This window comes from Aptenodytes forsteri, unplaced genomic scaffold (genome assembly GCF_000699145.1).
Source record: "Aptenodytes forsteri isolate BGI_AS27 unplaced genomic scaffold, ASM69914v1 Scaffold324, whole genome shotgun sequence".
NCBI classification, from domain to species: domain Eukaryota; kingdom Metazoa; phylum Chordata; class Aves; order Sphenisciformes; family Spheniscidae; genus Aptenodytes; species Aptenodytes forsteri.
The window spans coordinates 510,393-525,047 of record NW_008795485.1 but is presented as its reverse complement, the minus strand read 5'-3'; the positions used below and the strand labels follow the sequence as shown (position 1 = coordinate 525,047).

Here is a 14,655-nt window from a genome sequence, read left to right as displayed (position 1 = left end):
CTATACATCCGTTTCCTTTCCACATCCAAACAGTTTCGCGCTTATTACAATGTTTTTGTCACTTGGATTCTTCTGTGTTCTTTCTACATATCCTTCTGTTACATACTGCATGTTGGACTTCTGGTTGGCAACTGAAAGATAAACGCACGTTTATTACTGATTTTGTAAAGGGCGGGGGGTACCTGCATGGTTTAAATATTTTGTATTTAAAAATATTTGAAAACGAAGGAAAGTTTTGAAAGTATTTTGACAATAATTATGAGCCACTTTCTCTTTTAATGCAGTTTAGGTGCTGCAATAAACTCATGTTGAAAGATGTTGGCAAAGTTCCCTCATTTTTGCCATGTGGGCTCACTCACCTGCCGAAAGCTGCCTTTATTTAGACAAAAGTCCAAGTGTGGAGCAGAAATTCCCCAGCTGAGGGGGCTGACAGACCTGCCTCGGTCTGTAGTCACCGGCTGAGGACAGGACGGATGAAGCACTGATGTTTTGTTGGTGGTGAAATCAGGTATAAGCCGTTCGGGACAGTTTAACAATAGTGGCATTCCCGGTACACACCACGCATATTGTTTTTAATAGCGTTTCAGTAGATTGTATTTAGAAACTAGATAAACCCATTGTGATTTTCCAGTCTAACCTATCAAATAAAAAGCAATGATTTTCATTTTGCATGGTTCTGCATCACTCTTGCTGAAGCTGTAATACCTGTGGTGGACCTCTGGGTATGAAAGGTTTGGGTTTAGAATATTCAGGTTTAAAACATGCAATTTGCAAATATCTCTGTATAGTAAGATTGACTGCAGTCTGCTCTGGCTGTGGTCAGTAGCAATGCTCTACCGGGAATTAGTTTATATTGGTTAAAGCTTTTTACCGTGTCCGTTCCTCTCGTGGCCCGGACTGTCTTCATTAGATTTGGATTTATAACTCTCCAGCGTCTGCTCTGAAACATCATTTTCTGTGCAGAAAACAAATGTAATTAAGATGATGAGATTTTTCCATGACTCTTCTTCACTCTCTGCCTTCAGCATAAAAATCCTGAGAAACTAGTTATAAAATGGGGGTTCAATCATCCTGACCATCTAAGAGGTATGCTTAAGACAACAATTTCGTTGGCTTTTGTGGCACCTTGTGTGTCAGTTGAAGCGTGGCCCAAGGCCGTCAGTTACAGGGACTCTTCAATAGTTGTTTGCAACAAGTCACAGTCACTGTCTATGGGAGAAGGACATCTAATCGGTGGCTGGAGGAGCCTGTCTTGTCTCTGCTTAACAGGCTCCTCAGCTCTCCGGCCCCTCTGAATAAAGCAGCGTCAGCAGTTGCTCGGACAGGGCCATCACCCACCTCTCTTCCACACTCCATGAGCTTTTTTGAGCTTCCTCATAAAAAGCAGGACAATGATGAGCAGCACGAAAATCAGAGCAGCCACCAAGATCGGCAGCAAGAGATTATTCTCCTTCTTTTTGATGCCTTCAGATTTCAGATCTTGCTCTGTAAAAGAGGCAGGTGTATGTTTGTGTTGTTAAATAGCTTCCTGTGAGTCTCTGGTAACTAAGACAAGAATGATATATCCTGGACCAGGCCAGATGAACATGGTAGGAGAGCAGAAGTCATCTTATTGGACTTAATTTTAGGATGTGAGGTCAAATTTTTTCTTCTTGTATGAACAAGAAATCAGTGGACTCGTGCTCTGGCACAACAAACAGTAAAATTTAGCTTTTTTCTAGATGATAAAAATGGTTGTGTTTCTGTGGTCTCTCCGCGAGATTGCAAGCCAGTATTACCCTAGTGTACTGACAAAAGGTTTGGAGGTGGATATGTGGTCAGAGAGAACCAGCTTGGTGTACGAAAGCTTACTGCATGTTTGGAAGCTGTCATTAAAGAGTTCGTACCGAAGGTGATGGTGGAAATCACAGTTACATTTTCACTTGGTAGTGGGGCTTCTGTGCTGGAAAGTTCCTCTTCTGTGACATTGCCATTGAATGCTGTTTCAGTCCCTGGAGAAATGGAAAGGCGAACAGTATTTCTCTGAAGGGCAAAGGGATGCTTAAGAAACGTGTATTTTCCCAGCAGCTTTGAAGTCCAGGGCACCTGGTACTGCAGCAGAAAGGGACTCATGGAGCCCTTGACTTAAAGCTCTGTGCTCACTTCCTTAACACTGTATTTCGTTTTAATCTGAGGACCACCTAAGCTTTATGAACAGAAAATCCTCAGAGTCTCTTACACATTGTTGAACTCAATGGTTCCCATTTACAGCCAAATTAAAACAAAGCTGAGCTTTGACTCTTTGGTCATTTTGGGGCTTTCCCTGTCCATCAGTTTGCTTCGCTTGCTTGCAAAACCAGGAAGGAGCATGTATCCTCTTCCTTAAAGCAGATGGTTTTTTTTGCTATTCATATCCTTGACCACTCTTTTACTGTCTTCACAGCTCACAGCGGTGCAGTCACCCGGTGTGAGCCCCCCCCCCCCCCCCCCCCGCCACTCATGTCTGATGATGCAAGGTCGTACCGTTGGGGACATGGTAACTCGACGAACCAGCCAATTCTTCCTTTCCTGCTGCAGCTGGCGTTACTTCGGACCCTGCGCAAACAGAGGTGAGCTCTGACTTTCTTACACACACAGACAATATATCTTTGCATAATTAACATTGATTTGTAAAACTAAAATGATAATGTGTTCTGTGTCTACCAAAACTTTACGTTCATATGAGATTTTCTTCCTTATCAGATATGTAAGCACACCTAGTGAAAGTCCTGTTAAAAGATTCAAGCTTTCAATGTATGTTTATCAACATATGTACGAATTGTTTATCAGGATGTAGCCATTCTGTGACGTTTGTAATCACAGATGTAGCACTTTTAAACAAACACAAACAAAGAGTTCATCTATTTCTAAAACAGCCAGTTGATTTTTCACTGCAGGGCCTGTCACACTAAGCAGGCGCCTGTGCCCACCTTGGTGGGTTTTGGCCAACCGATTTGGGCAGCGGAGCTCTTCATTCTTCTGCTGGAAACAACTCCTCAGTTCGATAACTTGCAACCTGCAGCCTGCTATATGCACAGATAACCGTTGTTGTACAGTGCCACCTAGTGCAACCGTCCAGAGAAATCCCAGCCTGGGCTCGCACCATGCTGTGATAGTGGCCTGCCTGGTGGCTGCTGCTGCTGTTCTGCATCTAACGAGAGAGACTTTGCCTGTTTTCGTGGCTGTAAAACTGAGGGCTCCCTGCACAAGCAAGAAATGCTGTGGTTTATGTTACGCACTTGTTTGTAACGTGGAACATAATCATGTTCTCGGTGGCATTTCTGTCCTGGTTTGGTAAATTCATGTAACTAAGATCAAACTTACAAGTAGATGTGACATCTGGTTGCAGGTTTTGCTGGGTTGGTGGTGACGCTGAGTTGGTAATGACTGGATCCTCTGGTACTGCAGAAGGGACGGTTGGTTGTTCGGATTCTGAAGGAAACCCCCCCCAAACACACGACAAAATTCAGAAGACACAGTTTGCCATTGAACTGATCCTTGAAGAAGGAAACCTGCCCTGTATGCTCCATGCTCTGGACTGTTTGGGTGCTCTATCTGATCAGTAGTTAGACTTACAGTCCTACACTCCCACCTCCAGCTTCGCTGTCCTCTGAATATATTTAACGCTATGAAATGAGGAAAAAAATGAAAGTGAAACCCTTACCAGTATGCTGTGGGTAGCTTGGAGTGGAGGCCGTGCTGCTGTTCAGATCTGACACTGTTGCGGTCACTGGGGGAAAAAACCAGAGCGGTTCTGAAGGCTGTGCAAAATGTCCCTCAGTGCTGATGGCAACTGGTGATAGATGCTGTGTTTAGCTGACCTGTGCGTTAATTAAAAACAGGCCAAGCAATTAATGCCTACCTGTAGATTGCTCGTTCTCAGAGACACGTGTATCAACCTCTGGCGCAGCTGGTGCAGGATTTGTTTTTGTCACTGAAAAAACCCAACAACAGTACAACTTTCAGAGAACTTTATAAACATTTGTTGAGTCAAGCAATCTAAGAAAGAATGAAGTAAGAATAATTAGATCCATCCTAAAGATGAGTAAATAGGTGGAAGGCAAACTCTACTGTGAGATTTATTAGACAAGCGGCTTCAGTGTTAATTTACAGTACTTACACCCTGCTAGCTTTCCAGGTGGATGTGTCTAATACACAGAAGACATGGGAAGCTCACAGCTTTTTGGGAACACAAACTTTGAGTTATCTCTAAAGCTTTAGCACAAACATCACCTGAATTCTAGCAGCAGCATTGGGGAACTGACCTGCCTGGGCTGATCTGGCTTACTGTTTAATGAATTTTAAGGTAGTTAAGAAGCAGTAAAAAGCCCCAAAATCTTCGTTTGGAGTTCTTCTTTTGCCCCAGGTAGCCCTCTCATTTAAAAACAGATTCCACACATGGGGCAGTAGGCTACGGGCTTCAGCTTTGCGTATGTATCTGCATAACTTTCACCACTTCAGAGTGGTAAAATGGGATAGCCTCTGCTGAAGGAGGCGGCAGTACCTGTCCTAGGGAGGTCCTCGAACCGGAAAGACGCCATCAGCTTCTCTTCTCTTAGTGCTTGGTGGCGAATGATGCAGCTGGCTGTTGAATTGGGCCCATAGGCGAGGACTGTCAGCGTGCTGGTTGTGGTCCATTTCTTCCCATCAGCTTCTAACTCGTGCTTAGTGTCACCTATACACCCATTGGAAGAAAACATTTAAGTGCTTTCTAGTCAAGAGCAATTTAATGAAAAACCTTCCAGGCGCAATCTGCGTTATTTTGCTGTGCTAAAGCAGCACCTGATTACTGTGCACAAGTGGTTCATTGTGTAAATGGATTACGTGGGAGCCCAAAGGCAGCAAGGTCATGTTTTCTTCCTTGGCAGTTGTTTAAGTGCAGACCTCACTGCACCTCCCGCACTCAACCCAAAGCCTCTGCTCAGTTTCATGACTCATGCCAGGAAATTCCCCTGCAGCGCCCTGCAGGACCGCAGCGAAATGTCCAACCACCCACCGGCACTTTTGGTCCTTACGGAACGGAATAAATTGCTTTGCTGTGTGCCACAGCCACGCAGGACCCGCAGTGGGGAGCCTCAGGACAAGGACCTGCCCTTTTGCAGCACAGCCGACATCTAGAAAAGTTCTGATTCTGCTATGTGATATCCCAGGGCACTGAATTTGTGTCTTAGTAGCTGTGGATTTGTTACCCCAAACATAAAAAGAAGTTGTTAAATTTGTATTGATGTGCAATATTTATATTTGTAATAAATAAACATTGGTACAACTCTATTAAATCCTGTACAAGTCCTCCACCATCCCTACAATGCAGGTTTGACTCTTCCCCTTTTGCAGCTGGGGGAAGTTAAACACAAAGATTAATTGCCTTGCCATAATGGATTAGAGAGCACCATGTAACTTGTCTGATGTAGTTCCTAGTCCTCTAGGTAATACTGACTTCTACTCACTTACGTGATATGGAAAAATAAAGACGTATTTCATGTGACACAAAGAGACGCGTTCGAATCGCTCTAGTGGAGAGGGAGGTTTTTTCAGATGTTTACCTTAAATGCCCACGGTGGCACAATAATTTCTACTGTCTGTTTATAATGTAGAGGTTCTCTGGAAACAAACTGATGCTTTCTCTTGATCTGTTACCCTTCGTAACACCCTCATTTCTTAAATGAAAGAAATTCCTTGTTTCCAAATTAGCCTTTACAGATAACTTGCTGTATCACATAGACCAATATTTCTCAACCCTCTTCCATCCCCAGCTGGGTCATGTAAGAGCTCTAAAGGATTTCAAAGTGTTTTTGCTAGGAAGGAAATGATCTTTGTCAGCAACAGCTCAGTAATTACAGCTGGTTTGCCCCTGCTGAGCCCTGGTGGAACTGCCAGTAATTAAGACGTATTAGCTATTTTATAATTAGTATAAATATTTGCAGTAAGTGATTAAAGCTGAGAATGGAAGGGAGAGAAAGGAGTGTTACTCAAAGACAGTCACCCGCAAAAAAAGGGAAGGCACGTGCAGAAAGTTTGAGAAACACTGAATTAGGAGAGTTTGTTTTTTCCTTTCAAACACTTCAATTTGCGTCTGCCGCGAGCAGGCCACATGGTGAAATCAGCACCTCTTCATGCAAATATTCCTTCCTCTGAAAACCAGCCACAGGTGAACCCAACCAGCCGGACACGGCACGGGCCCTGTGGTGCTTCATTGCCTTCCCAGGTGCCAGCGGGGTGTGAGGTGGAAGGTGAGGTAGTTCTCACTGGTATGGCTTGCCCTAATGGCTGACTGGGTTAGTGCTACGAAGGCAAGGAGGAGATGAAGGTAAGTACAGGTTTTTGTTAAAATAAGTGGAGAAACGCGTGGTTGGCTTTCTGTGTTGTGGGAGGTATTTGGTGTCTGAGTTGTGTGTTGTGATGTTACGAGTAATATGCTTTTATCAGGCCAGAACTGAGGTTGTTTCAAGTTTAAGGAAACCCCTGTTTTTAGAAGAACACTAGGAAAAAATGTATATAAAAAGTTGGAGGTGATATATTGCTTCCCTGAACTCTTCACAACTTTACAGCTGGTATTCCCCCAAGCCTTTACAGTCACGCACAGCCCAGCTCTTCTCAAAGACATGCAGGATTTTAGAGCCTGCTTTTCCAAGATGCGTGTCCTGCTCCAGAGCACCTTTACCCCTGCAGTCGCAGATAGCTCTCTGCCCTGGCTTTCACGTGGCTCACTTACCCTGAGTGCAATTCCTTTAAGCATAGGGCTTTATGTGGTTGCATTAATGCCTGTGTATCTGGCAGCCTGGATTTCTTTCTTTCGTCTTGATTTCTAGCTATATTCAGGCCAGCATGCTTCTCTCTTGTTTACTAGAGCTCTTAGTTAAAAAAGCCGTCTTGGTGGGGGGGGGGGAGGAAGATTACAGGCTAAGCTTTGAATATGTTGCTTGATGATACAAAATGCAAAGAAGAGCTTGTTAATACGTGAAAGAAAATACATTTGCATCTATGGGTATTTTCCTCACACTTTGATACAGATGTGCGTTTCCTCTCCACTGTGCTACAGTTACAGCTAATAAGGTAGTTATTATTAGAACATGGCCTTCAAAGCAGCTGTTTATACAGTACACGTCAAATTGAGCTACGTGGCGGCTCTGTTCCTCCTCACGTGTGTCCACCCAGATGCATGCAGACCTCTCGCTGGGGAGAGCCTCACCGGGCGGCGTGGGCTGCGTTTCCTGAGCTCTCTTCTTGCTTCTGCTAGCGAGCGGTCTGGCTCTGAACAGCGTAATGAGAGGGAAAGGCTGCTGGTGTGCGTGTGAGCTGCTCAGCAAAGCTGAGGAAAATCTGTCTACTGGTCGCAACATGGAAATAGTTATAATGGATTCCTTAACTGACTTTATACTTGGGCTTTGAAAATCGTGCCTCCAGAGTTTTGGTTTAATTTTATTTCAGTGGAATTTCACTCCAGGCTCCCAAGGGATTTTGGTGCCAAGTGCTGTTGTTCTGCACTGAATGTCAGCAAAGCGGATGAGCCCTCTCCCTTGCACAAACACTGGAATTTAGTGCTGACTTTTCTTCAGACCGGCACCACGGGGGCCGAGTTGTACTAAATGAGTGGAGGATGAGTGGTAGTCCCAGCTGATGTGTTGCAGAAGGTGTTTCACCCTCCAGTATTTTTAAACGTGCCCAAGGCTGATAAGAAGAAATTGTTAGTAATCAATCCCTGGTCCTTTAACACTTACCAGGGAGCTCTATCCCGTTGTCCAACAGCCAGGTAATCTGGGGCTGTGGTTTACATCCTTGGGTATAGCAAGACAGCGTAATGCTTCTTCCTGCGTCTTGGGATACTTCCAGTACTGGATTAGAAGGAGCAGCTGCAGCAAGAAGATTTAGAATCAGTTATAGTACATCTTTCTACTTGGTTTTATGAATGGCTGCATACATAACGTTATTTGGGGGGGGGCTGAGCTAAGACCAGGATTATCTTGTGTTAAGCACCGTACAATTGCATGCAAAAATGCAGGTCTGGAGTTGAGGAGCAGGCTTTGTTGTTCTGCTCCTCTGCAGCAAAGCAGGTGAAGGAACTTACCTAATACCTCAACAGTCTTGTTCTTGCTTTTGAACGGGATGCCGTAGTAAAGGCATTTGTATATGCCTTCATCGTGCACTGTTACGTTAGACAGTTGGATGGATAATTCATCCTTTGAATAATGGATAAGTTTGTACCTCTGATCTCTTAAAGCTGTAAGGAAAATAAAACCAGCATGCTATGCGTGTTGGTACATAAGAGGAAGACATAATCAAAGCAGTAACGAATGAGGATATTTTTCTTTATTGCATTTTTTTAATTCATCAACACTTGACAGAATGGAGCAGTTCTAGCACAAAGCATTCCTAGCTGGTGCTGCAGTAGTAAACTGAAGAAGGGGATGTGTGCTGCCAGCGGGGAAAATGTCATGGTTTTTCTCGCTTTTATTTTCAGGGGGTCTTATTCCTGTGTTCCCAGGTATTACAGCAATTTGGGTTCTTTTAGTGTCTAGATGGATAAATATAAGCAAACGTTGGTGTGTGAGGACATGATATGTGGTCAGAAAAGTAATATGACCTTTGAATATAGAGCATAGTTGCATGAACTGAGGACCTTTCCCTTCCCCATTCCTCAAGCCTTGAAAAAATCACTTCCCCTCTTTGGGTGTATTTTGTGATATATAAATGAGATATGGTCAGCACACACCTCTTTATTAACTGCTTATTAATTGGCTGTTTCGCTTCTCCTATCCCTGTCTAATTACCTTGATTTTAATGAGACCATCTCCTAGGATAACTGTACTCTGCTGTACAGACCCCTTTCTCTCTCTCGACTTTCTAGTCTTTGCTTCATTCCTCCTGCTGGTTGACCCGTGGGAGTCCTCAGGGTCAGGCCTGCAAGTCACATGGACTTTTCCCCACAGTCGCAGCACAGAAAGTGTAACTTTCTGCCCTTAAATTGAACTGAAACTGGGGATGTGTATTGGTCGTTAGGGAGAAAAAGACCTCCAAAACTGTCTTTTTATTTATTTTTTTTTAGCTGAGGTCTTGTAAGAATGCAGAGTTGGGAGAAAATCACAGCAGTACTATAATTTATGGAAGTGATTAAATATTAAAGGATTTTGAAATGACTGTGATGTAAGACTTGTAGCTAGCTTGTCATGTTTTTAGCTACAATGAGACTGGAGGGAACTAATTCACGAAGTGGTTTATTGGAGAAGCAACGTGACAGAGATTCACAGTGGTGATTCAGAATAAAAAATGAAAATGTCCGTGCATAACGTAAAGCTTGGTTTTTCTCTAAATGAGGACTGTTTTCTTCTGTGTTGTAAAAGGAAAAAAATTTAGTGTGTCTGACTTATCAAGGATCAAAATGCTTTGCAAACTCCGGTCCTTGTGGGTGGACAAACAAAACCTTAAGCATCCAAAGGGCTAGAGCCATTAAAGGATGGAGATGCCGTAGAGAACTGACATAAATGAAGGGATTCTTGCTACTCTCATCTACCTCTACGGTGTGAAATGCTGAGAACATACCAATATGTCAAAAATAGAGATAACTGATGGAGAGGGGCATTCCTCCTAGGTCTTGCAGTTCTTGGGTGCAATTGGACTAATAGACTGCAACAGGAGAGAGGAACCCCTGCCATAGCCTGCTGTGGTTTTTGGAAGCCTGGATGTCAAAGCAGCACAGAGTAGGTTGCAATAGCCCTGTTTCCCATATTGATCAGCTGTCGGTGGCTCAGCACTGAGGTTTTTTGGATCCCGTTTGAATCTAATGGTTCATATGCATTATACCGAGAGTACTGAACTTGGGATCCTGGAGTCTACAGGAAACAGTTCCTAACATATAGATGTGTGAGTCATTTAAAATTGCTAACGAACACTCATCCCACTTGCTCTTGTAACTGAGTAAATAAGAACAACAGTTACTCATGACATTTTCCATTTAGAAACATTGGCAATACTTGCGGGAAATATTAGTAGGCTGGTTTGATGCAGGTGGCAAGACCTGGTGGCTGGGATTCCCAGAGCAACCGAAGAGGATGCTCGGTTCCTGTGCAGTTTCAACGGGAGTTGGGTACCCAATGTCATTTGGATAAACCCCAGTCATTATTATCATTAAAGCCCAAAGGCTTTAACAAGCAGGGATGCTGACTAGGTACTGTACAAATGAGGACGACTAAGGCAGTCCTCATCTTGCAGATCTGTCAAATTTGGACCAACGAGAGGAGAGAGAAGGACAGAGAGACATGAGGTGTAGGGAGCGGAAGGGAACACAGTAATTGTAACTTTGGCTTTGTCAGCGCATATTAGAAATCACTGCTTGTTTTCTAAATTTTCCTCATGATGCACTACATCGAATTCCCCGATGAGCAGAAGAGTGCCCAGGGCTTTCAGGCACGTCTACTTCTGTCTCTCTTGTAAGGCAAGAGTGGGTTTTTGTGCTAATCTCTTGGTGCTGGTGGTAACTACAGTTCATTGTCAAAAGCTCTAGTGCCAGACCACTCTTGTGGGGGTTTCCATTTCATCAGCATCCTGCCAGAAAGGGGCTGAAGGTAAAACCATCTCGAGCGGTTGGGTAGCAGGTGAGTCAGACTGGCTGTGGGTGGGAGCCAGGAAAGCCCACTTCTGAGTGACCCTCCAGCCCCACGTGGAAAGTGCCGCATTCAGTTTTCACACTTACCCCGCTGGGTGTTCAGAAAAATTGCAAACCCGTGAGGGTTTAACCACTGCCGGGCAGAACCGTCGTCACTGCTGAGGGTACACTGCAGATTCAGGTCCTCTCCTTCCTTTAGAGTTACGGTTTCACTGCCAGCTCCTGCAAAATCCCCTGCCAGAGATGAGGGGAAAAAACAAGTATTAAAATGTGACATGAAGTAAAGTGACAATGTTTTGCACAGAGTAATATGTCAACTTTCCTTTTTTCAAGGGTGAAAGGTTTTTTCTGCATTAGGAAACTTGCCAGTGTGATTGTACTGATATAAATAAATCACAGTCATTAGATAGGTCATCACAGTCACTAGGTAAGACTTGTACCAAAGGTTTGTGATCTTCACCTGCCAGCGCAACCAGATTTAGTTATGGATGTTATCCCACACAAGCCGGCAAAGAATTGATAGCAGACCCTTTTAATGCACGTCTTTCCTGTGTGTTAACACAAACATTAATTTTCATTACTGCATGTTCCATTCTGGAGCTGTTGAACCTGATTGAGCAGTGAATGATCAGCACCTCTGAAAAATGAGACTTCTCTGTTCAGAAAGTGTAATGCTGCAGCTGCTTTGAACCGGCTTGAAACGTCTTTCGCAGGCAGGATCCGCAAACCTGGCCTGGCACAGAATGGCATTTCATTCTCTCTCCTCCCAGTTCATTTTACAGACAGGCAGCAAAGTGATTTTTTCTCTCCGGACATTCTAAGATACATAATACACTTTGTGAAAGTATTTGATGACCTGGAATGAATTGCCTTCTCCAGAAAAAAGCATGCCCTGGAGACATTAGTAAGAGCGGTGCCTGGATCAGAGTTAAGTAAATAGGCAGTAAGAGGGTTTTATTTTTCATTCCTGTTTTGTGTGTTTTGATTTTCTTTTCCAGGTAGCTGTCTGCTGCAAGTTCTTACTGCATACGCGAGCACTGCAGTTTGGGGAAATGAATCTTTCTGGGCTTCAGGAAAGCTTTTCATCTTCTTAAAAACATTTTAAAATAGACCAGAAATGAAGCTATTGTGGGGCATTCTTGCTGGACCTTCTGAAGGTCCAGCAAGATCTTGCTGATTCAGAAGATCTTGCTGATCTTCTACCACTAAAATCAGAGGAAGGACTTGTTTCCCTGTAAGACAGTAGTTTCCCATGGGGATCCCATGCCTCACCCTTGATTTGAGCACACATGACATTTCCTGGGCCAGAGGTGGCACGGAAAAATGGTCAGTGATGTAGCTTGGGACTTCACAAATAGCAAATACACCATGGACCTTTTCTCTTTCTTCACTAACTAATCTTTGGACCCTGTAAGCCTATAGAAGAGATTTCCTTGTAATATCTCAATATTTTTACTTCCGAATTTGTAAGTATGATGTATGCTGCTTTAGCCAAGGAGAAACTCTGCAATACAGATCTGCTGTCTGTCCTTACTGCACGCTGCCAGGAGGCACCACAGGCCGGGTTCCACTGAATCGCTGTACACCGGTGAAGCCCTGTTGAACTTAGAGCGGCCGTAACTGATTTACCCTCACATATGGCACATCGGTGCCTTTGCCTTACATTTCCTCTTGAGTCCACCTCCATTTCTGAGGGTTAGTGTCTCAGCTGGTTTCTCAGGGCTTGTGCCCCGTGGGGGTCCTTTGCAGAGGAGCAGTAGAAAAGGAAAACCTCTTTGCATGGGCTCCACTTGTGAAGACCTGTGTTGGGAGGTGCATGTTGTTAAGGTAGCAGAGAGGGCCTTGTCTGTGGTTTTCCACGGGGCCCTTCTGCATTTTTTCGTAGTGACAGTTTCCTGTCGCTGATAGCACTGTGGGGTCTTTCAAGTCGCACCTTTTGAGGTGAGAGCAGCAAGACTGAGCAAGAAAAGGTGGGAGTGTTGCTTGCTTTTCTAAAAGATAAAAAAGCAGCCCTCAGAACAGAGCATATACATAATTTCCATGAGAGACCATGGCTTCGTTCAGACCATGACTCACAGGTCAAATTTCCTTCCTTGTATAGGGGGCAGTTTGACGTGGCTGGGGTCTTCAAGCCACTGTAGCCCACCACAGTGCAGTCACTGGGGCGTGGGAGATGCTCCCGTGCCAGCTCCAGAGGACAGTGGTTCTTGTACCGTGTGGATCCCAGGTGCCCCGGCTACCTGGAAAAATTAGTCTGGCATCAAGTATATATCCACCTGGTGGTGATATATCTACCTTCTTGGCAAGAAAGGGCAACAATTTCTTGCTAGAAATTGCAGGATGCAACTGAGCAGAATGGTTCATGCCTCTGGTTGCCATTATTTTAGCCATCAGAAAGTGCACAGAGAACTCGTTGCGGTGATATGCACTCAATGCATCATTTCAGAGTTATCTTTAAAACTGTAGCCTATAGAGACATCCTGTTTAATGAGTTATTTTTGACCTGTGGCTGCCGACCTGCAAGTGGGAGTCTGAATTAACTCGGATGGCCAAGAGCAGCTAGCAGTTGTCAGCAGGTACAAATTCGTCGTGCGGGAGTCTGTGGCAATATGGGGGGAAGAGGGGTTGTATGCTCAGAGTGGAAGCTGCTGATTTAGAGCAACTCTAAAGGGCGCTGCAAGTGCTAGTTCAGCTAGAATATAACTGACAGCTGCTTAAGGCCTGGCTTCTGCTAAACACAATCAATGGTAACGAAATATCCTAAGCATACGGTATTACAGAATGCTTTGTCGCTGTTTAGACACTGAGATTTGATGTGGCCTCTGTTAACAGTATCTTTGCGTGCGAGAGTATTAGCAAAGCGTCAGCGATAGCACTGCTATGGTTTCTGCTCCAGCATTTGTTAAGAAGGGAGAGGGACTGTTGCTTCGGCCAGCACCAGGCTCGTGCGTGCATTCCTCCTGCAAAGGAGTCGGGAGTGAAGCCTGCAAGAATCCTGAGCTGTAGATAGCTGTCTTGCCGCTTTCCTTACTTAAATCTTTCCCTATTTGACATGGTCAAATGTGAATCTCTCACATTCTCCTGTGTATGAAAGACAGGAGATTAGCAAAGTAGGTATAAGCTACATCCTCTAGTAGGAGTAAGGACATTGAGCATTTAAAGTGCTTTTCATTTTCAAAGTACTTTGCAAATGCTTTCTAAATTACTCTGACTTCTTATATTAGCTTCTTTTTACACAATACATGAACAAAGGCATACACAGATATCCAAGCCATGGAAAGTAAGCAGTGATCCGCTGTCCAAATTTAAGGGAGAATCTTTTGATTTCCCAACGCTTTGCCATCTCAAGCATGCTGCCAGCTGCTAGGAGATGAATTGGTCTCATCGATACTGGGTTTAGGAGTCAGCTGGAATTCAGCACCAGCGTGCTTTGGGAATTGGGTGACAATACGGCATTGTCAACGAGAAAACAACAACAGCAAAGCTGCCTTGCACATGGTGTGCTGAAACTCTGGAAATCGAGTTCTCCAAGCTGGACTGCTTGCAAAGGGGAGATCGTGTAAGACAACGCGTATCGCTTACCTTGCATCAGGAACAGAGCCGCGACGGGTAGCACCCGGGTGAAAGTCATGTTGCGGTGTGGGTGCAGGCGGTCTGTGCTGACTTCCTCTCTCTGCTGGGGCCGCTGTGCAGCCAGTCCCTTTTCAGCACGGGGGGAGCAGATTTACCATGACTTCATCACTGCCGGGGTCTCTGCCTCCTTTCCTTCCCTCTGGTCTTCCACTCTCTTCTCCCCCACCTCATGTTTCCTATGTGTTGGCGACTGCTGAGAAATCGGTGACCCCACAGGTCCCTAAAATGAAACTGGTGGGCGACAGGACTGGGGGCGCTTCACCTTGCACCCCCTCCAGCTCTGTTTCCCTCAGCGTCCGTGCCGGGGAGAGGGGGAGAGATGTATACGGGGGGAAGCAGGTAAAGGTTAAGAGAAACATGGGCCTGGGGTAACCCCGCCGGGGACCCCTGCTGCAGCGATCCTA

At 44.8% G+C, this 14,655-nt stretch overlaps 1 protein-coding gene across 1 annotated transcript; it reads right to left on the bottom strand.

Moving 5' to 3' along the window:
* CRTAM (cytotoxic and regulatory T-cell molecule) lies at window positions 1–14,249 on the bottom strand. Its single transcript, XM_009281283.1, has 13 exons — window positions 14,201–14,249; window positions 10,706–10,852; window positions 8,084–8,236; window positions 7,737–7,868; window positions 4,523–4,693; window positions 3,881–3,952; window positions 3,683–3,748; window positions 3,343–3,450; window positions 2,503–2,574; window positions 1,887–1,991; window positions 1,339–1,485; window positions 872–955; window positions 1–131 (listed from the first exon to the last, which is right to left on the bottom strand). The coding sequence occupies exons 1-13, from the start codon at window positions 14,247–14,249 to the stop codon at window positions 1–3; spliced, it is 1,437 nt and encodes a 478-aa protein (XP_009279558.1).
* Window positions 14,250–14,655: the final 406 nt, after the last annotated feature.

Bases quoted from the DNA above. Each gene is read 5' to 3' on its own strand.
- CRTAM (XM_009281283.1), bottom strand. From the start codon at position 14,249: ATGACTTTCACCCGGGTGCTACCCGTCGCGGCTCTGTTCCTGATGCAA. The intron at 10,853-14,200 runs GTAAGCGATACG...CATCTCTGGCAG, and splicing joins GGCTCTGTTCCTGATGCAAG to GGGATTTTGCAGGAGCTGGC. The intron at 3,953-4,522 runs GTACTGCCGCCT...GGGTTTTTTCAG, and splicing joins CGAGGACCTCCCTAGGACAG to TGACAAAAACAAATCCTGCA.